This window comes from Lissotriton helveticus, chromosome 2_2 (genome assembly GCF_964261635.1).
Source record: "Lissotriton helveticus chromosome 2_2, aLisHel1.1, whole genome shotgun sequence".
In the NCBI taxonomy this organism is placed as follows: domain Eukaryota; kingdom Metazoa; phylum Chordata; class Amphibia; order Caudata; family Salamandridae; genus Lissotriton; species Lissotriton helveticus.
Genome location: NC_136060.1, coordinates 408479101 through 408501490, shown reverse-complemented (window position 1 = coordinate 408501490; position 22390 = coordinate 408479101). Strand labels below are relative to the sequence as shown.

General features: G+C 45.4%; 2 protein-coding genes across 2 annotated transcripts in view; both read right to left on the bottom strand.

The window, feature by feature from the left end:
• The window catches only part of SPON2 (spondin 2), a 41908-nt gene extending 33715 nt beyond the window's left edge, over positions 1 to 8193 (bottom strand). Inside the window, exons 1-3 of the mRNA XM_078678651.1 lie at positions 8099 to 8193; positions 7040 to 7266; positions 5771 to 5994 (exon numbers count right to left, since the gene is read on the bottom strand). Of these exons, the coding sequence (XP_078534777.1) occupies positions 5771 to 5994; positions 7040 to 7262 (447 nt within the window). The 5' untranslated portion in view covers positions 7263 to 7266; positions 8099 to 8193. The remainder of the gene's footprint in view (positions 1 to 5770; positions 5995 to 7039; positions 7267 to 8098) is intronic.
• Positions 8194 to 8771: 578 nt separating this feature from the next.
• On the bottom strand, positions 8772 to 14147 carry LOC144821859 (uncharacterized). The gene is made up of 2 exons (XM_078679011.1): positions 13670 to 14147; positions 8772 to 10107 (listed from the first exon to the last, which is right to left on the bottom strand). The coding sequence occupies exons 1-2, from the start codon at positions 13938 to 13940 to the stop codon at positions 9458 to 9460; spliced, it is 921 nt and encodes a 306-aa protein (XP_078535137.1). The 5' UTR covers positions 13941 to 14147; the 3' UTR covers positions 8772 to 9457.
• Positions 14148 to 22390: the final 8243 nt, after the last annotated feature.

The window sequence follows — 22390 nt, the reverse complement described above, 5'->3', positions numbered from 1 at the left end:
TCCTGCAGTATTGTTTCTGCATGCGTAGGGCCTCCGTAAACCATGGGGCTGAAGGAGTTGTTCTGTTTCGGTGTGATGATTTAGGTGGGGCTAGTTTGTTACAGGCCATGTCCAGGTTGGTTAGGTAGTTTGAAGAAGCTTTGGTGGGGTCATGCTCAGTGGGGATAAATTTATCCTGTATCATCTCTGCTAATTGTGATATATCAATATTTTTCCAGTCTCTGTATGTTGAGCGAGCTGGTGCAACAGAGTTCGATTTAGTAGCAGTTGTTTGCACTGTGAAGCAAACAGCTGAATGGTCTGTCCAGATCAGAGGGATTATCTGGGTGATGTTTACAAGAGGACTGTTTGTAAATATTCCGTCTAATGTGTGACCAGCCTGGTGAGTCGGAGAATTAATGATTTGTGTTAGGCCAGCAGCTTCAAGGTCTGAGATGAGTTGCGTGGTGTCGTGGTTATTTGCAATCTCAAGGTGAAAATTAAAGTCACCTAGTAGCGTAAAATGAGGGCCATCAACGACTGCTTCCATTATATTACCTATGTTAGCTAAAAACTTTGCTCTTGAGCCTGGAGGGCGATAGATCAGCATTCCCTTGAAGGATGATTTTGCTGATAAGCTTAAAGTGAATGTAAGGGACTCATATTCTGAACATATATGTGGTTTAGTCGAGAGTTTGAAGTGGTTTTTATAAATGATGGCAATGCCGCCACCTCTTTTTATTGGTCTGTCAAGTCTGCAAACATTGTAGCTGATGGGAGTGGCTTCTGCAAAATCGGGTCCTGAGGCCTCATCGCCCCAAGTTTCGGTAATAAACAGTAGGTCAAGTTTGTATGCATCGATCAGGTCAGCTATTTCTGTTTTGTGTTTAGGGAGAGATCTAGCGTTTATCAGTGGTGCTTGTATAGAAGGTGTGTTATTTATTGAAGGTTTACCGGAACATTTGATGCAAGTTGGACATAACAGTGGGCCTACGATATAGTTGGAGTGTATTAAATGAGGGAGTATATGCGGTTGATCCGCTATGTGTCTCAGTTGTCGTAAATCGTCGGCGGAATAGGTTAATCTCACCGTGAGTGTAGGAGGCCATGAGTCTGGAATTGCCAGGGGGGTGGCCGTTGGCCCGTCCTCGGCGCGGACGAGCGCAGACGAGCTTGCCTTATGCGCACCTTCGAGGCGCATTCGTCGCGCCCGCTGCGCTCGTCCGCTGCGCTTCCGGTTACAGCACATTTTTTATGTCTACGAGGCTGAACACCCAGTGCTCATCCGATCCACCTCTCACTGTGCACTGTAACAATGTTCTACGATTTTTTGTTGCTGGCACCAAATTTTAAGCATTGTCAACTGTAGGTGGTCGGAGAAACCCATGACTAATTTTGTTTAGAATTTCTTAGTAGATCCGTTTCCATATCCACCAAGAGGCAAAAGTCTTCCAGATGCAGTCAAGGAAATAACTCTATAATGGTCAGTGGGCATAACAGAAAGAGGGTGGGCAGGTAATAATTTAAACAAACCACACAAAAAATATTTGTGTATGTGTAGGCAGGTGTGTGAAAAAATGAAGGGGTTAATTTACTAACTTTTCCTGCAACACAGGAGAGCAACCAATGATTCTGTGTTGCCTGAAAGGGAGAGTGCAGAACAGCCCCATGTCTACTAAGGTTTGGTGTAGTAGTTATGTCTCCTAGCTCTGGCTCATTTTATGCTGTTTTGCGTCAAACACACCCTTGTAACATAGTACAAGGGTGGGTGTGTGTGTGATGTCAAGCATGGGTTTTGTACGGGAAGGATACGCGTCCTATACAAATGACTTTGCTTAGACAATTAAAAAGTTTTCTATCTTTGTATGTGGGCTGTACACTACAGCACACATAGAAAACACTACAGCACACATGGAAACTTAGAAAAGTCCTACGAAAACAAAAATGATGCCTACATTGAGGAGATGTAATTTTTTTATGTTGATAGGAATTTGTATCAAAATGCATAGGTGATTGCGGTGGAACGTCAATGTGCCTCACATTGTAGACCCTCTAGAAACAAGTACCACAATGTAGCACTAGCAGTACTTTAGTACTATTTTCCAGGACAAAAAAAATTGTGAGACAAACCTGGTGCTAAATTTGAGTAAATATAGGCCTAAATGTCTGAGGTTTAACTCTAACTCAGAAATGGGCTACTATAATTCAGAAGACCAGATGGAAAGTCTACTGCACGGGAAATATGCGGGTGGCTCTACTAATGTCCCACTCTGTATTTGCTGCGGCACACTGTGCATTCCCTTTACTGTTATACACAGTTTATGTTTAATTGACTCCAGGATTGGTGTGTTGCCTCTCAGCTTTATGTATTTGTGTTCTGCAGAAGAGGCCTGTTCCATCCCATGATAACTGTTTGAGACTACACTTACAATCTGGAGTGTACTTCCTACGGACAGTGGAGCTTGAGAGACATGTGAATATGCTTGTAATCTCCTTGAGACCTTTTATTTAGTTTGTCATATTTAGAAAGGTTTAGGACTAAGGTTAGCTAATATGCCATCAGAGACTTTCCTAACAAAGTGTATGCTAAGATATTTAAATGCAGTCAGCCTTTTTGATGTTTACTGAGGAAGATTATTAGCTAGAGCTCATCTCTACAAAGCCTTATTCTTCGGTGCCAGGCATACTCAGTGTGTGAGGAGAGGAAACAGCTGGCACAGCTTCATTTCTAGAAAATGATTATGTCTGGGAAGATTATAAACCAGAGCAGTGATGCATGTCATGCTTCCATATACCATATTCCAATAGACCAACACTGAGTGCACCCCAAGTGCCACTTCTACACCTGTAACATAAGTGTGGGTGTTGCATTTCAAATTGCAATCTACCGCAGTTAAGCAGAGTTTAATTTATTATTTATAAAATGCAAACAGGCCAAATCCAATTCTCTTCAAAGTGCATGCACAAGTAACTAAATAGAACTTTCTTTCTGTTGTTCTCTTTCAATTCATTCTTTCATAAGAACATAATACTTCATCCAAAATAAAGAACCAGAATAATAATAAACCCCAAAACTAAAATGCCCCAAACCATAAAGCGCACAATATCCAATCAAAAATAAATACTTTCAAAAACTCCCCACTCATGTACTCTAAATATGTAAATTATCAGGGATAAAGACTCATTTCAAAACACCAACCCACCAAGTAAATACACTCAGCTACTATATATGGTTTACCAGACTTACATGGTCAAATGCGAACAAATGTTGAAGTATCTACGGTATGATTGATAGTCCCCTAGGTGAAAAAGGATTTCTATGGGAATTAACCTCTTCCATACTCAGGCTCGTCATGAGTCACAGTAGAGCTGTGCTCATGACGAGCTGGGCTCGTCATAACTGCCTCGGTCCGCCCACGCGCGATTGATTCCCCGTCTGTGCGGGCGAATTAATCAGTTGGTGGAGTCGTGACGAGCTCAGCTCGTCATGAGCACAGCTCTATTGTGACTCATAATGAGCTGGGCTCGCGTCACGAGCACCGTGGCGCTCGCAGCCCCCCCCCTGCGCCGTGGGGGAATTACCCCCACAGTGAAGGGGTTAAAACAACTTGATTTTAGAAAGATCGGGATATCTCAAAAGTGTTTTGCCAGGGCATTCCGCAGCTTGGTAAGGGCAACCTAAACAATCTGCCACCCATTTTTTCTCTGATATATCTAGTAGCTAAAACCTTCAAGTAGAAGTTCGGGATTTTATCAATTCCATCAAATAATTAGATGCAAGAGTCATGTTAAATGTCCTCAAACAACACTCTCAAATTGTTCTGTCAGGAATAGTCAACCATTCTAATTGCTGCCATTGTTGTACCATGGAAATACTTTTATAGAGTTAAAATGATCCTATTATCTATAGTCTGTAATTTGAACCAGTAGGCCAACATAGTAAGGTTCAGATACCTAGCCCTCCAGTATTGTAATCAAGACAGAACAATGGCCTGTAGTAGTAATCGGCTTTATTCCAATTCTAAAAGTGGGCAGACTTTAGAGAAGCTGTAAGAGGGAGGTTGTTACTACTGCTCTAACCTATAGATTGAAAGCAAGCCCACTATTTAAGGCCACTAGAGATGGCACTGAGCCCACCAGGCTATGTAGATTGTCCTGTTAGGAGCTCTGCACAACAGGGAAGCAGGACCTCAGTATTCACACCATTTATTTAAAACCAGTTGTCACGCACCCACACCTGCCCAACCCAAAATATTCTGACAGCTTCACAGGATCTCAAGATCCCACTGGAGATCAAGCAGATGCTGATTATTATTGATATCATATCATATCAAACACATTGCAGGTAAGTACACAATTTAATTAATAAAACGAATTTCGTAGCGTGCACTGCATCACAAAATGCGATGCTGTGCGCGCTACGAATTTCGTTTTATTAGTTACATTTTGTACTTACCTGCAATTATCCATATGCCAGTTTTTAGGTCCCTCCACTCTACCCCTCCCCCTCCCCGCCTCCCTGCCCCACTGTAACTCCCTCCACTGCCCGCGGCTGATCATAACGGCACTTTAACTGTGTTTTAGGGGCTACTGCAGAGCCAACGATAATGGCACTTTAACCTTTGCTTGATATAACATAAGTATTTGTAAAGCACACGTTCACCCATAGGAATCTTGGCGCTGAATAACAGATGTTTTAGTGTTCCCCAACAGTACTAATTTTATTGACCTCAATGAATGAAAGGCTGAGTGGACCCATTGGGATTTGAACCTGTGATCATGAGGTCGAACACAAGCCCCTGCAGTGGATGCATTAGTCCATGAGCCACCAGACCCACTTTATATATATCTAAATGCAGTGTACCTGAGTACTTTTGGCTATTTACAAGTGCATTTTGCACCTGTAGAATTGTGCACTTTTTACTTTTTGAACCTGTCCTAATGAGTCCATGCACAGAAATATCACAGTTTGTTTTATTTCTGTTTTGCATAAGACAGGTCTTTGCTGTTACTTAAGACTTTAATATATTCTTCTATCATGTTTAGCACATATAACACCTTCCAAATTCATTTTGAATTCAGCATGACGTGTGCAGTGTAGCAGTTTAGCTTCAACAGCAGATGTATCAATAATTGTGTTTAAGAACATTGTGCGCACAGGGCAAAACACCATTGGAGACTCTAATTACTGCGCTCTTCATCTAAACTGCTGTGTTAAATAGTGCCTTGATTTCTACCAGCTCGGGATTAGTTAATGATGTGTCTTGGTTCCTCATTTGAAGGTATTTAGCGTTGCCAAATTCTCAAAGTTTATCAGCATTGTTCACCACTTACCACAAAAACAATAACCCACAGAACAGATGAAAAGTCAAAGCCGGTTTCAAAAGACAGGCCCACCAGAGATACAGGAAGGAAGGGGGCAGGGGGTAGCCATAGTCACAAGAAGGAAGTGACATACAAAGCTTGTCTAGAGGAATCAAGGAATACATCCTCCAATGAAGAAGAGGGCCCCATTTTCTTTAGGCAGGAGTTCCAAAGAACACTTATGAAGACCCATGCAGTGTAGCATTTCCCAGTGGGTCTGCGATTTAGCTAGGACTTTTACTTAGGGGATGGAAAGCTAGGCAATAGCACATATTTAAAGGGTTATCTAAACAAAGCATCATATATAGAATGATTTGAATTAATTCCAGTGTGTGGTTCTCCCGCTTGATCACTTTGCGCGCTCCAGCTTTTCCAGAACATTTCACTCTGCGGTCCATTTGTGCATACTGATACTCAGTGTACTTACCAGCGAGTGCCTGGAATGAACTTCCAGCTCCGCTGAGGTCTGCCCTGTCCCGCTAGAGATGGGGTCCGCGGAGAAGATCCCATGCACACTTTGGATTTTTTCTCCAGCAGCTTCAATTTCCTTCATGAGTGACCACGCCTCACCCTTTTCAGAAAAATCCCGCACTCCGTTGCTGGCGTATCCACCCTTCTGCCACATGTGATAGTCAGAGCTGTGGGTAGCGCCTGTGGGATTGGTGAGGGTTAATTTAAACAAAAAATAAATTAGATCGGCAGACATTTTCATTTGAATCTCCTTGTTGGGCAGTAAATTCTATTTCCAGAAATACCCATTATAATTTTTGCCAAAAGGCAGATGTTAATATTATAAGGCATTACAAATTGTAAAATGTGTTTAAACTTCTATCATTCATATACCAGTTTACAATGATACTAACACTACCAATATTGTTTTTAAAGAGTTTAAAACCCTTTTTACTCATCCAAAAGTCTCCTCCTACTGCTATGACCTAAAAAAGGAAATTTAAAAAAAGTCCTTCACTCTTCTATCCCTCCACTATCCTTTTCAATCAAAATAACAGACTAACATGTTCACGTCTCAAATTCCATATTCCACTATACTAACTCACCACTAATCCTTTATGGGTTCCAGAGTAGCATGCTACTTGCCAATAGCGTTTCAACACCTCATCAGGGTTAATAGCGCTATATAAATGTAAATCTTTTTTCCCTTTGTTACCCCTCCCCAAACCTTCTTAATCCAAATAACTGACTAACATATCCACCACTTAAATTACTTTCATGTTTCACCATACTAATTCAACACTAATCCTTATGGGTTCCAGAGTAGTGTGCTACTTGCCAAAAAAGCGCTTCAAAACCCCATCAGGGGTAACAAGCGCTATATAAATACAAACCTTTTTCCCTCTTCTATCCTTCTGGATCCAAATAACAGACTAACCTATCCACCACTTAAAATTTACTTGCATGTTTCACTATACTAATTCAACACTAATCCTCTATGGGTCGCGGAATAACGCGCTACTCGCCGAAAAAAGCGCTTTGACGCCTCGTCAGGTGTAGTAAGCGCTATACAAATGCAATAGCAATACAATACAATATGTGAAAAATTTTAATGTTTCCGTTTAATTCTACTGATATGGCATTTAATCCAGGATGAAAGACCTGGTTTACGCTGAATACTATAGTCTATATATATATTATGAATTTTTAAAATTTTTATTATTGACTTTATAAGCATCTCACTTACCGAGCAGAGATGACCATTGAGCTGGGGGTCTGAACAGGGGATACTGTTTGGGGAAAGCCACCTGGCTCCATTTCCCTGTAAAGACGATGCTGTACCGGGCCACCTCTTCGGCGGTGCATAGGAAGTCCTCGCCCAGGGGCAGGCAGCTGGCACAGGCCACAGCTGCTGAGAGGACAGCCCAGAAGACTTTACAGGACCTGCAGCAGGGCGTGAGGGTTTCCATCTCCCTGCCCATGGAAAGGAGAACAACAGTGACCGGCTAGCCACACGAGCCAGGATGGGTGTAACAGATGTGGACTCCAGCCTGCAAATATTCCATCATTTCTGCCTGACATGCAGAGCAGAACCGCGGGATTGTACCGCGGAGCACAGGCAGATGTTTACATCGCTGTGCTTTCCTAAGGTTACGCTGCTAAAATGCAGACATCTCTGTATGCTACACATTTTCTTTCACACCTGCAGTCTATTTTTAAGTAAGACTTCCATTCATACTTTTTGTGTTTCTAAATATGAACGTTCTAAATATGAACGTAGACACAAGGAGTTGACAGCACTCTTTAAAAGTTCCATACAGACTCGTGATGTCAGTGGAATCTTTCAGTTTTAAATTTAAGATTTTGTACAATGCTCAGAGTTTTGCAATATTTTCCATTTTACGAGTGAACATGCCTTGTAGCCAGCCTCTGCTCTTCCAAGAACCACATATTGAAATGATTATATTTCAACATGCCTGCTAAGAAAATTAATGTTACATTGTTCGCTTCCACACTACATGCTGAAATTAGTTTACGTTTGAAATACATTTTTCTAAGAAAAAAACATCACCAATATGTTCGACTGGAATTGTTTCTTGGAAGATGAGATTTCACCGCTTGAAAACATGTACAATCCACAACCCAAGACAGGCAATATTTTCTGGAGGCAATCTCCTTCGAACATGCATGCATTTATCACCCTGAAGTGCATATTACATGCTACATGCTCCTCGACTCTGGGCAGCTGGTAAGTTATTAGATCTAAACCTGATACGGAGCAAGGGTCCCAGTTTGGGATACTCACTGGTGTGGTGGCTGGAGTCCCGTCTTGGAGGGAGGAGCACCTGCTGTTGCTGGCAGCTGGGCTGGACTGCAAGGGAGAGCACCGGCCGCCTTTGCTATTTATGCCCGAGGAGAGCCCCCCTTGTCCAGCAATGGTCTTAACCCAGCACCTTGCACTTTACCGGAATGCATAGCCTGGAACAAATATCAAAGGCACTGCATGGCACTTTATCCACGCGCCTATAAAAGTAAATCTTTGCTGCTCAGCAGACTGCACTTTTTTTTCAACTGCCCCGGGTTATTATTATCTACTTAAACTCACTAAGCAGTTTAGAGATGCTGGTGACGTAGCAGCTCTCTGCTTTTAATGATTTCATAATGTTTTGTATAAACTTACTCTGGCTGCTCTGGAGACAGTCGCCTCCAGCAGGATAGAGGTATGCGCTTGGGTGGATAACAGTGCAGAATAGTCAGTCTTTCTTGTGCTTTTTTTCGTCTCGAGATATATTTTTTTTATATAACCCTTATACATAATGTGCAAAGCCAAATATACATCGCGCAAGAAAACATTGTCCACACCTTCTTTTAGGAGCAAGAAAGGCCACTTTTATTTTAGGACAGGTGCATCATCAATATCATAAACATATTCATTATTTATTTATTATTTACATAATTCAACTCTACAGTGAGCCTACGAAACCTAAATCCCAAAACCCCGAACAAACTCCTGCCTACTAACCCTAGCCTACCCAACGCTACCCTTCAGGATGGCCAACCCGCTCCAGGCTGCCCACCCCCACTAACAAAAACCCGCCTACAAAAGAACAAAGGCACCCATCCTAACAGTGGCAAACCTACCTAAACTAAAACAGTGCCTAGAGCACCGCAAAAGAACAAACCCAGAAATAAAGAAAGAAAAAGAAAAAAGAGGGAGGGTGGGTGGGGCAAAACAACCTCCCTACACGCCTCCCGCCACGCAGTTGCTAATCCCCGCCTGACTTCCCCTTTTCAACCCTCTGCTAATCAGCCCCCCACCTGTTGATGTTCCTCGCGCGAACCTGCCCAGGGAGAGACCGGCTCGCGCCTGGCTCTCCCTGGGTCCCCCCTCGCGCAAGAAAACATTGTCCACACCTTCTTTTAGGAGCAAGAAAGGCCACTTTTATTTTAGGACAGGTGCATCATCAATATCATAAACATATTCATTATTTATTTATTATTTACATAATTCAACTCTACAGTGAGCCTACGAAACCTAAATCCCAAAACCCCGAACAAACTCCTGCCTACTAACCCTAGCCTACCCAACGCTACCCTTCAGGATGGCCAACCCGCTCCAGGCTGCCCACCCCCACTAACAAAAACCCGCCACCCAGGAAAACCTTTAGCGTTTTCCTGCCCCACCTAAAGGAAAGGAAGGAGCACACCACAACTGTACTTGAAGAACCTTGCTAATCAAGTCCCTGAGTTCAAGGAGGTAAAAAGAGAGGCCCAAAGCTGAGAGATGCACACCGTCCTCACAAAATAAATGATGTTCAGATACTTGTAAATGATAATGGTTCAAACTGTATATCCCCCAATGTTGACAAAAAAGGCGCATTGTCCTGTTCACTTTCCGTCTAGCCTTTTCCAGGGCAGAATGGGTCCGTGCCCCACGCCAGTGCAAACGGGGCACAAACTCAGTCCATATGAGCATGGTGCTCTCCCATGTGGTTCGGATGATTTCCAGGTCCTGCTTCATTAATTTTAACAAGGTCAGCCCAGAGAGAGAAACCAAGTCATTCTCTCCCAAATGTAGCACCAGGAGATCCGGAGGGCCCCCCAAACACTGCGAAACCAAAGCAGCCAAGGCGGGAAAAAGCCCACCCCAGCGCATTCCCCCTGTTCCATGCCATGAGACTTCATGTGTCATACTGTTCAGGCCAAGTGATCTCCCACAAAGCTGGCTGGCAGCGGCTAAAGCTGCTCGTTTAATAAAAGAGTGCCCCAGTATCCACACCCTTCTTTTGCATCCGGCGACTGATAGCCAGGGACCTAGGAGAGAAAGAAATGTTAGACCAGCCAAAAATGCACTATTTCCTCACATACTTTTCACAACACTTGGAACGCCAACGACCAATGCGTCGGATCTGGGACCAGTCCCACCCCAGGCGGGCGGCCTCCGTCGCCGCACCAATTCTGAAGGAATGGGTACCAAACTGAACAGGGTCCTTCCCCAAACGCAACAAGACCTTACGTAATACAGCCAACAATTGAGATGCCACTATGGGACTACCATCCGCATGACAAAATATGGACCCCTGTAGAAAATGCGGAGAGGACACAAACCCTTCCCATTCCCCAACCGGGCAACATGCAGAGACCCCACTCCTACCAAGGAACACCCACTTACCCCTCCCCATCTGGTCGGTTTTGGATGCCCGCAGCCAAAGTCGCACTCTGTCACTTTCCAACACCACCTCACCGCTGGTCATGCCTACCCTGCCCCGCAACCCCAGCAACTCTGATGCCCGAAATGCCCCAAAGAACAACCACACAAAACACAAACGAAATTTGGCACACTCAAAAGCATCATGACAACACACCTCCAGTTCCGGCAACATCAACTGGAGCAATTCAAACGTCACGGGCTGCCGGAGCTGCTGACCCCCAGCCCGGAGCCTGGCCAAACCTTTCAACAATTTACGAACCAACACCCCCCCAACCGGATCCCTCCCCCACCAAAGCTGTCCATAAAAAGAAACCCCAGCCAATTTACCCGAAATGGTAGTGGGCGCCAGGCCTTTGTCCGCCAGATGTAAAACAAACTGCAAGATGCATTGTTCATCAGACCAACCAGCCCTGAACGGCCCCATCGAAACCTTGCAAAACTGCAGAAACTCAGACCAGGCTTTCACATAACCCCGCCTGGTGGATTCAGCCACAGAATTTTCCACCAAGTGGTGAACCCTCAATCCCCCAGGTCCCATACGTACTGTGGGATCGGTGTTGGTGCCAGGTCCGCCCCAGGAGCTAACTTGCGGAACTCGGACCACTGAAAGCGAGACAAAGAGTCAGCGATGCAATTAGAAGTACCAGGAACATGCCGCGCTTTAAAGACAATATTCAGTTGCAGACACCGCAGCATGAATGCGCGCAGGAGCCGCAAAACCCGCAAATCGCGAGCCTTTTGGTGATTGACAAGGTGTACTACAGCCAAATTGTCCACGTGAAACAAGACGGAACGATTCTGAAACTCATCCCCCCATAGGTGCAAAGCAACCAGCAGCGGGAAGAGCTCCAGAAACGCAATGCTGCGACCCTGATCCTTCCAGTGCGCCGGCCAGCCGGCCGCGCACCATCGACCTTCCCAAAATATTCCGAATCCGTGAGCCCCTGACGCATCAGTGAACAACTGTACTTGCCACACCATGTCCTCATCCGCAAAAAACAAGGACACGCCATTAAAGTCTTGCAGAAAACGAAGCCAGACAGTCAAATCGGCACGCACAGCGGTGGTAATGCGCACCCTATGATGGGGAAGGCTTGCTCCGGACATGGACAGACCCAGACGTCTGCAGAACGTCCTGCCCGCCCGAACAACCCGGCAAGCAAAATTGAGATAACCCAACAACTTCTGAACAGTTTTCAAAACCACTTTCCGCTCCCCCAACACCAGATGTATGAAAGCAGACATTTCCTTCACTTTAGCCACAGGCAGTCTCGCCACCATAGACAGAGTATCAATTTCGATCCCCAAAAAAGTCAGGGACGTACAGGGACCCTCTGTCTTGTCCGGCGCCAAGGGGACACCCAATTCCTCCGCTAGAGCCTGAAAGATGTTCAAAGCCGACTGACACTGCCCAGAGCAACCCTCCCCAATGAAAAGAAAATCATCAAGGTAATGACAGACCAACGCGTGGCCACTGACAAAAGTGAATCGCCACTGCAGGAAGGTACTGAAGGTTTCAAACAGGGAGCATGACACTGAACAGCCCATGGGCAACACCCGATCCACGTAGAAACTACCATCAAAATGCATTCCTAACAGACTGAAATCCCAAGGATGAATGGGCAATAGCCGGAAAGCCGACTGAATGTCGCTCTTCGCCAGCAAAGCCCCAACACCAGCCGTGCGCACGAGCCGTAAGGCATCGTCCACCGAAGCATAAGTGACAGTTGAGTCAGCTGGATCAATAAAGTCATTGATTGAGGAACCCTCGGGCCAGGACAGGTGATGAATAAGACGAAACTCCCCTTCCGCCTTCTTGGGCACCACGCCCAGGGGTGATACAATCAAGTCAGGCAGGGGACAATGCACAAAAGGACCAGCAATCCTACCAGCCGCAAGCTCTGCATCCAGTTTCTTCCGCACCACATGTGGACTCTCCTTCGCAGACTTCAAATTATCCGACCACCTGCCCACCCTGGGTCCCTGATACCCAATCCGAAACCCAATTTTGAAGCCCCAAGACAAAATCTTAGCTGCCTCAAAATCCGGATAATCCACCAGCCAGAGGTCGAGAACCTCCTGCCTAATAGGAGTAGGGGCCCTTGTAAACAGACTGATGGTGCTGCCCCCTGCCCCCAGAACCCCGTCCCTGATCACCCCATCTCTGGCCGGGAAAACACTGGGTGAGGGCGTGCTTCCCTCCACACTGTGAACACTCATGTTTATACCTGCAAGCGGGTCTGTTACAGGAACCTCTGTTAAAATGCCAGCAAGTGCCAGAAGCGGCTGATTGACCTCTGCCCCAAACCCCCGCCCCAGACTGAGCGGGGCGAGCTGAAAAGGGCCGATAAAACACAGGTTGCCCGCTAGCTGTGTGGGTCGTAGCAGGAGGGTTTGCCGATGCCATCCATTGCAACCATAACTCAGAGTCAACCGCACCCCACGAACGCTCAGGAAAAGCGGCCATGCGCGCCCTAAATTCGTCATCGTAGGACAACCAAGCAAAGCCTCCAAAATAACTGTGAGCCTTGCGGATGACATCTGCATATTTAAACATGTCTATCGCTTTCTCAGGATGACGTTGACAATAAACGCTGGCATAAATGAGAAAGGCCGAAGTCCAATTCTCTATGGACTTCGGAACGCGAGGCCTCCGAGCCAATTCTAATTCCTCCTCTTTCGACCCTTCTTTTGCCTGGACATCCCTGTGGAGAAGACGAAAAACATCTACAAAAGCCCCAGACCAGATCAGATTCTTTGTTTTTTCAGATAAATGGGACCCCAAGGGCATCCCCACCCCAGAATAAGGCAACTTTTTCGGTAGGATACTATCCTCCGTTACCCGAGTGGCATCCACCCCGCCATCCCCCGATATAGAAACTTCTTTTGCAACTTGCACAGTAGAAACATTTGAAATTACGGGCCGCTCAAGCCTCGGTGCCAGAGCGACTCGCTCAACCACAACCCCATCACCCGTACCACAGGATCTTGTACTCTTAACCGGGAGACTCTCCCTAGGTTGCACATTTGAAATTACGGGCCGCTCAAGCCTCGGTGCCAGAGCGACTCGCTCAACCACAACCCCATCACCCATACCAACAGATCTTGTACACTTAACCGGGAGACTCTCCCTAGGTTGCCACACTGACCACCACCCATCCTTACCTCTTGGTAACTGCTCCGACTGCTGGGCGACGGCCCCACGATCCCGCTGAGAAGGTCCAGACCACACTGCCCCTCGTACACCTGCAGGGTCCGCTCTAGACTCCTGCAAAACACGAGAAACAGTGGGTTGCCCCAACCCACCCCCCTGGGCCCGTGCTGCCAAAAGCCCAACATCTTTGTCCCTCAATTCCCCCTCTTCCAACTCATCATCATGAAAACTCCCACCGAAAGCTGCATCAGAAAATTCAACTTGATTACTTCCACTGGGCATAGCCCCATCACCAATACCCCCATCATAAAACTGCCAATCAATGGTCTGAAAGCTTTGTGGACAGAAAACTGTAGAAGAGGTATCCGCTCCAGATAGCCCCCCTGAAAGCCCACCACTGGAAACAGCCGTGGGGACAGTTCCCGGGCCCGTAGAAACTGCCAACAGCCGCCCAGCCGAAGGCGCAGATTGAAAACTGCTGCCGCTCAAGCCAGACGATGAAGGGTGCGCGACAACATGGTCCCTGAAAGCTGAACCGCAATTTTCCCCCAAGGGACGGCCCACCGACGCCAGACCATGGACACCTCCCGACCCAGTCGATTGACCCCCCAAGTGGCCACTTGGCCGCCCCCTGGGGACCAGGAACAAGGCTTGCCCCGGGTACTGGGGCGCCCCCTCGTTGAACAAACCCCTCATACCAGGAGCCGGGGGCGTGGGGATGGCAGCCCGAGGGCCAGGCAAACCGGCTGCCACAGCCGCAGTGGCCGGGGGGGGCAGCAATCTAGAGACAGTGCCCACTGGAACCACAGCAGGGGCAGGAGTGGGGACCACAGGAGGGGTTGGAGCCGGCAATGCAGCAGTGAGTGGCCCAGCACCGGCGTCACCCGTGTGCGGGGAGCCAACATCGCGGGGGGGGGCAGGGCCAGGCCCCAGCATGGCAGGAGAGAGCATAAAACACTGGCCATTAAGCCACAGGAGTGGGGAAACCCCCCCCGGAGAATTGGGCACCGTAACGGCAGGGACTACAGGCATACCGGCAGGGGGAGGGGTCGGCGCGTGCCCAAGGGAGTCCAGGCTCCGCCCCCGCTTTGGTTTAGGGCCCGCCTGCAGCCTCCCCGTCTTCCCCGAGACCAAGCCGCCTGAACGCGGAGCTTGACGGCCCGCAGAACGCCCCCGCCTCCCCCCGGGCGCCCCGCGGGAACCAGCACCAAGTAACTGGAATGCACATACCTGCTGGGGGGCGCCCGGGTCACCCGGCGGGGGCTCCACTGCAGCGACCGGCAAAACGAGCATGTGCCCGTCCGCAGGCGTGGCCGCCTCGCCGTCTTCCTCCTCCTCCGGGCCCGGGGTTAAACAAGCGTCCACGGCCCTGGAAACGCCCTCGGAAGCCTTGCGAGGTGGGCGGGCCAGTCCGACCCACGCCTCCGCTGGGACACCCGGCCGCAGCAGGTCCTCGCGCCCGGCATCGCAGAGGAACCGCACGGCCCTCCTGACCTCCTCCACGTCCTCCATGTGGTCAGAGAAAACCCAGGTACGACAAATACACGCCGCAAAACAACCTCCCTACACGCCTCCCGCCACGCAGTTGCTAATCCCCGCCTGACTTCCCCTTTTCAACCCTCTGCTAATCAGCCCCCCACCTGTTGATGTTCCTCGCGCGAACCTGCCCAGGGAGAGACCGGCTCGCGCCTGGCTCTCCCTGGGTCCCCCCTGTTAACATAAACACACACACAGCACAGGCACACAGTCGCACAAATAAATACACACGAAGTACATATGTTCAGGAAAGAAAAGGTTTATTGCAGCCAAAGTCACAGCGTGGGTGAGAAGGATTTTGCTTCGAAGAGTGCCATGCATGGATGCCTTTGGTTTCCTGGCACTGAAGACTGGTGCTGCTTTTCATCTTTGCTCCACTAAAAAAATCACATCACAAACAAGCACTACCCTAAGGCAAAAGATGTTCCAAAAATGCTGTGACCCTTCTTTAAAAAAAATAATAAATAAAGTGATGTTTAGTAAGAAGGAAAAAAGGAAATAACAAAACACCAGGTTCACAATATAATATCATATTATAATAATGTACTGAAAACATTTAATAATAAGATATAACAATAAAATAGTTGAAATTATATGCAGAAAACAGGAGGGAATAGGAAAATATAAAATGCAAAAATAAAAGCACCTATGCAATGAAATTAGCATAATTTTAATCAGTAGTGGAATTACAAAAATTATAGTGACCATTCTTTTAAACTTTTGAAATCCCTTAAAGATGAACATCAATGGCTACTATTGGATGTACATATTTAAGCAACGCAAAGCGAAGGCAAAACGTTAACAGTTGATCTAGTCCACAAAAACAGAAATAAGTGCAACACTGAAGAAGGTATATGCGAATAAACAACAGCGCTTATTGCTGGTGCATTGCAGCCATTAGTGCTCCACGGGCTTAGAGAATGAAGCGCTTCTGTAATGGGCGCTATTTCAGAGGATGCACATTAAACACAGGGACATACCAAATTAGCATTGTGGAGAGCCACCCAACATGTTGGAAATTTTAACTGGGCCATTCGCATGTTGACATTATGGAACATTCACAGGGCTAATTCACCACCCGAAGGAACAAGAGAATGTTGGACACCCAGGAGGTTCTGTATATTTTGGAATCCCTTTATTCTATTTCTTCCCAGATTTTGGGTGTTTGGGAGTTTTAAACTTCCTTATTAGGACTTGGCCTCCTCTAGCAGGCAGACTGGCGTTCACAATTTTTACCCAGCTGGTGCAGCTACAGAACTTAAGCAGGTGGCCTCACTGAACCAACACATATGTTGGAAAGTCACGGTGGCCTCTATTGCTTGCCTTCAGTCAGATGAACTTAGTGGTGTAGACTGCATAAGTCTCCTACATAAAGATGCAGCTTTGCTGCTTGGTACAGATGTTCCTTGTGTTGATGCAGTTTATGGCAAAAAGGTTGGACTCAGAAGTTTGATACTTTTTTTTTCCAGCAATCTCTTTGGACCTGCTTCTTTGTCCCAAATACCCGGTGAGCACCTTGTTGAGGGTAGCTATGTACGAAGATTTATCTTCTAAATAAGGGGCATATCATCAAGCGGCAGTGATAATTATCGCTGGCCGTGTTTAGCGTGCACAATTCTAACACCGTCTATCGCCGGATTCTATCACCCGGTCAGCGCACTATTAACAACGTGCTTCGCCGAGGCGATAGAAATCATAGCGGCGATAAGCAGTAATATCGCAGGATTACCAGAGATAAAAACAATCGTTAGGGAAAACATTGTAGATAGGGAGATGTGGACTTAGCATTATGATCTGCCTCCCATGATACATACGGGTAAGTTGGGAAATTAGCAGGCGTAAGAAAGCGACGATATACCCGGTTAGCCCTACTTTTTATGTCGCTAGACGGGTTAGCGATTTCCTTGTTGATAGGGAGAAGCTGTGTTCGCAATTATTTCAGCTGAATTTCAGTCGGGAATGCCTACCTCGCATCTCATTAGCGATGTGAGGGGCAAAGAAAATGGGCGCAAAGGCATGGATTCATGCGTTAGCGTATCCATGCTGATAGGGCGATAAAATTATCACCGCTTTTCGCCCAAAAACGGACCTAAAGCGGCGATAATTTTAACGCCAGGCCTTGTTGATATGGCCTTAAATTCCTTTGGAATTTGAGGTCATACATTAAACTATGCGAAATTACTTACTGAAACTGATAATAATAGAAAGATTTGTGTAAAGTTGTTGTATCAGAAGGATTACAGTTCACAGGAATGTAGATAAGTGATTTTATTCTTTCAGGAGATAAACAGGTCAGCTTCATCAAATAAGCCTGGGCCAAACTGTCTGCCCTGGAATGTGGAACACGGGACGTATTCCAGATTTCAGGAGATCAGCGAGACACAACAAATCCCCCTTCGTTAACAGAGCAAGAACAAAAAGGTTACCAGCAGAATATAAAAACTAAACTAAGGATTATGTAGAAAGAAATCTGTGTAACCAACACAAGAATAACATATCATCAATAATAAGGAACAGTGAAATCCATGTAGCAAATATAAGAATAACATATCATCAATAATAAGGAACAGTGAAATTTCATTTATCCATATGATAATCTTTACACTATAGAGGATGTTGACGTCTTTGCACCCAACACCTATCTGGAACATTTGATTGTTGAGGAACAAATTTGCGCCAATTTGTTCCATTGCACGAGAGTTTAGGAGATTGCCAAACTGTGGAATCAGGAGTCTTATCAGCAGGCCACAACCACTGAGGATCTTTCACCACCTTGGACAGATTCCAAACGTTTCTGTCAGAAAGTTCTACAACTTGGTGACCCACTCTGACCACTTTCAAAGGAAGGGAAAACCGGGACTCACCAGACTTCACAACTCTACCTTTCTTCACATGTACCCAATCATTTATCTTTACAGGAGAAATCACATCTCTACCATGTTGATCGGATCCACACCTGTTGTTTTCCTTACACAATAAATCTCTCTTCCATACTTGACTCATGTTACACACACACTATTCCTTCCCCTCATTTTTTTCAAAAGGAGATACATCCCCATTACATCTGGGAGTATTTCTGTAACTCCAAAGAACCTCTTTGAAGCCTGATTGGAATTTTTTCCTTTAGAAACAGCTAATTGTAATCCTTCCTAGAACACCGTGATCCATCTCTCCACAATTCCATTGCTCTGGGGATAATAAACAGATGAGCGTTTATGAACAATGCCATGACTGTCAGAGAAACTTTCATCTCAGTGGATGTTAATTATACCCCATTGTTGGTTTGAAGAGATTCAGAAAAACCCTGCTCTTTCAAATAAATAATTTAAAAATCGAATAACAACTTTAGAGGTCATATATGGAACTATTCTAACAACAGGCCACTGAGATAAATGATCAATATGAACTTTGGCATACACAGGATTATGGCCCAAACTCATTACTAGTTTATTTTATTTGGTTTGGTACTCCACTGAGGACCACAAAAGTGTATAAAATTCAATTCTTACAGCTTTTAAAAGTTCTCATGTTAATACAAAGATAAAAAAGGTTTTAAAAATGTATAAAATTTGTAACAAACTAGTTCATTAGGGGGAGTTTTGCAAACAATAATCAGTTCCTTGACAGTGGTAATACGGCATCTGAGATATATAGGAGACAGATGTTTTGCTCTCGCCGCTACTACTTTTGGATTGGGGCACATGAACAGTAGATGCTCTAAGTCCTGCTCTCCGCCGTTACATAGGCTACATATTGGTGACTCACTTAGATGCCATTTTGATGTTAAAGTTTGGGTGGGTAGAATACCCAACCGAAGTAGGATTAATAATCTCCTAGCGCCGTGATTGAGATTAAAATCTATATAGTTCTGGGTTTTCTTAAATACTATTGATTCAGCAGAGTTTTTATAGGAAATTAATTTGGCGCAATGCGTCGAGTCAAGTTCAAAACTTAGTCTTGGGGTATAGCATTTTAAGAAGAGTTTCAGTTGAGGCGGTGTCCAAGTCAGCATCAGATCAGTACTAATGTTCGCCAGTTTGAAGGCGAAAGACATGTTTTTGTAAAATACGTGCTTCGTAGAATCGTTCTCAAAAGTCTCTGTTTTAAGCAGGGAGCGAAGTGTACCTTCCTTTGCATGGAGCAGGTTGTATGCCCACCTAATGATGTTTGCGATACCTCGAGAGTAAGAGCTCGTAAGCGATAGTTCAAGTCGCAGTGCTTGTACCGGGATACACTGCGCTACTTTTATCATTTTCCTCAATATTTTTCCTTCTTTTAGGTCCAGAAATGTCCACTGTTTTATAGGTATGTATTCCAGGGCAAACGATAAAACTGCAGGGATCTTCACACTGTAGACTTTAAGCAGGGAGGAAAAATGTCTATTTCCCGAGGCAGCATATAACCTTAGCAGAGCTCCTGCGTGCACCTCAGATTTTCTTGACAAGTTTAAGAACTGGGGGTTATTTTTTAGTGACTTAGTGAAGATCCTTCCCAGATAGGTATACTCCTCAACTTCTTCAATTTTTTCGTCCCCGAGTCTCCAACAATATTTACTACTTTTTTTCTTGCCTGAGAAAGAAACTATTTTTGTTTTGGCTAAATTAGGTAATAGAAAGTTTTCCTTAGTGTACTTAAACAGGGCATCCAGATTGTTTTGTAGCCCAAAGGGGGTTAGGTCCATCACTATAATATCGTCCGCATAAAGTAAGGTGTGAACTTTTTGGGCAGCAACCTTTGGTGGAAAGTTTAGTTCTTGCTGTAGATGCTGAGGCAAATCACAGAGATATAAGGAAAACAACAACGGGGCAAGGAGGCACCCTTGCTTGAGTCCATTAGGAGTTGGGATCGGGTTAGTCAGGCCCTTTTCTCTCCCCATTTGTACTTGGCACCAGGTGTCTGTATGCAGTGCCATTATGATTCGTAACAACTGCTCAGGGATTCCTAATTTCTTTAGTTTTTTCCATAGGGTCTCTCTATCCACTCGGTCAAATGCTGTGGTAAAGTCAATGAATGCTGCGTACACAGGCTGGGATTTAACTACCACATATTTATCAAGGATAGTTTGTAACATCGCGATATTGTCTAAGACTGAGTGTTTTGGCCTAAAGCCTGCTTGGTAGAGCGGGATCAGTCCCTGCGTAAAAGCCCATTTTTTTAGTTGATCAAGTACCTCTGCAGCAAAGATCTTTCCCGTAGCATCCAGTAGTGCTATCTGACGGTAGTTGCCAGGCTGTTGTCTCGGTCCCTTTTTATGTATCGGTATGACGATACTACCCTTCCAGGATTTCGGCAAATTCCCTGTGTTTAGGATGAAATTGAAGAGGGGAGATAGCATCTTACTCCAACCCTTTGGGTCAGTCTGAAGGACCTTAATAGGTATTTGGTCTGGGCCGGTGGCTCCTGTTGTTCTTGCCTTCCTTATATGCATTTCTACAGAAAAGGGGGACACAGTTCCAATGGATAAGGTAATTCCTTCGCAGTTGTTTGTGGGAGTTATAGGCCTTTCATGGTTAATGTTTAATTTATACAAGTTGGTCAAATATATCTCCCAATCTTTAGGAGGGACTGGGGTGGCTTGCAAGGCTTTTTTTGTGCCTGTTTCTTTGGCGGTTAGTGACCAGTAAGTACGTTGATTGTACTGTTTTGCTGCTCTTCGCAGGTCGACCCAATTTTTATCTTGTGTTATATTTTTTTGCCGTTGTTTCTCCCTCTTACGTTGGTTCTTTAATTTATTAATTTCTGCTTGTCTAGATATATATGGATCGCGGAACTGCGATCTTATTAATTTATTTAACCTTTTTGCACTTGTTGATGGCCTACTAATTTTATTTTTGAGTCTAGCTGGTGCAGCTTGTTGCACTTTGTGTTGGAGCATTTGTTTTAATGTCTCGATTATCGTCTCAAAATTTGTTATTAGGTTGGGGGAATAGATTGCTTGAAGGAGCTGCTTTGTATTTAGTAGAATGGCGACTTTATTGAGAGTAGCAGAATTCCAGTATATCTGCCTTTGGTTTGTCTTTACCGTAACTGTACTGGATTTAAACATGATGTGGCTGGTTGGGCATATGGTCGTTGTCCATTGGGTGTGTAGGGCCTGGATGGCATGGTCGCTTCCTTGGACAAAGTAAATCTGAAGCTGAAAGACAGACCCGTACATATCCAAGCTGCAGATCATATAATCCAAAATTGATATGGAGTTCATTCCATGTCTCGTATAAGACGCGGGGATGTCACCTTCCACATTTCCGTTTAGGATAGTTCCATTTAGTAGAGGTAGTGATTGTAATAATATTTTCCCCCTTTTGTCAGCCTTGCTTTTGGTCGGGAACAAAGGCACTGAAATTTCAAGAGCTTCCTCCTTATACCAGCTTGCCCATTTCAGTATTTCTGTATTAGATAGTTTTCCGTTAAGGTCACACATGATTATAAAAGGGAGATAAGCTTGAGTTTCTATTATTAGCTGGATATCTTCCAAGATTTCAACAAATAGCCCGTCGTTGGACTCATTGGACCAGCAATGTCAAGAGATACACATTATATATTGCAAACAATAAGAGAGAGTAGGGTGTTTTACAGAAATGTTAGGTGGGAACTCCCGGTCCCCTGTTAAGGATTTTTACACAACAAAGAGAGGAGTACCCCCTGCAGGCGTGACAGAGAACTTCTCTGTGCCTAAGGCTTAAGGCTTCGTAAAGAGCTTGTGCCCAACCTTTGCGCAGGACAAAGCATGTCCTTTAAGAAGACCCCTCACTCACCAACCTGGTTGGTGACATGCTTCATCATCGGGGTCCCACCCCGAAGGCCGAGTGCCAACAGGGTGTGCTGCGACTCCTGATTACAGTGGAGCGGGTATTTTTTCTTTTATATGTGCAGTGATAAAAAAGTGGTAAGTGGTTTAAAAAGGGGCCAATTCTACTCACTACAAGACTTTATTCCTGAGTGACTGGACACCCTGTAAAAGAAATGTGACACCTATGCCTAATTAGGTAGACTCCGGTGTTCAAGACGTGTAGTGTAATATATTAATTACAATTTAAAATATAGGTCTACATGTTTCAACCATCATACGATTGTGGGTTTTCGTCAGGACCAGTGAAAAAAGACCTGGGTGGTGCGCACACGCTAAGGTGCGCCCTGCCCTCGATCAATGATAGATGGAAACACAAACTTATGTTTCTTTTCAAAAAGTTATCTTC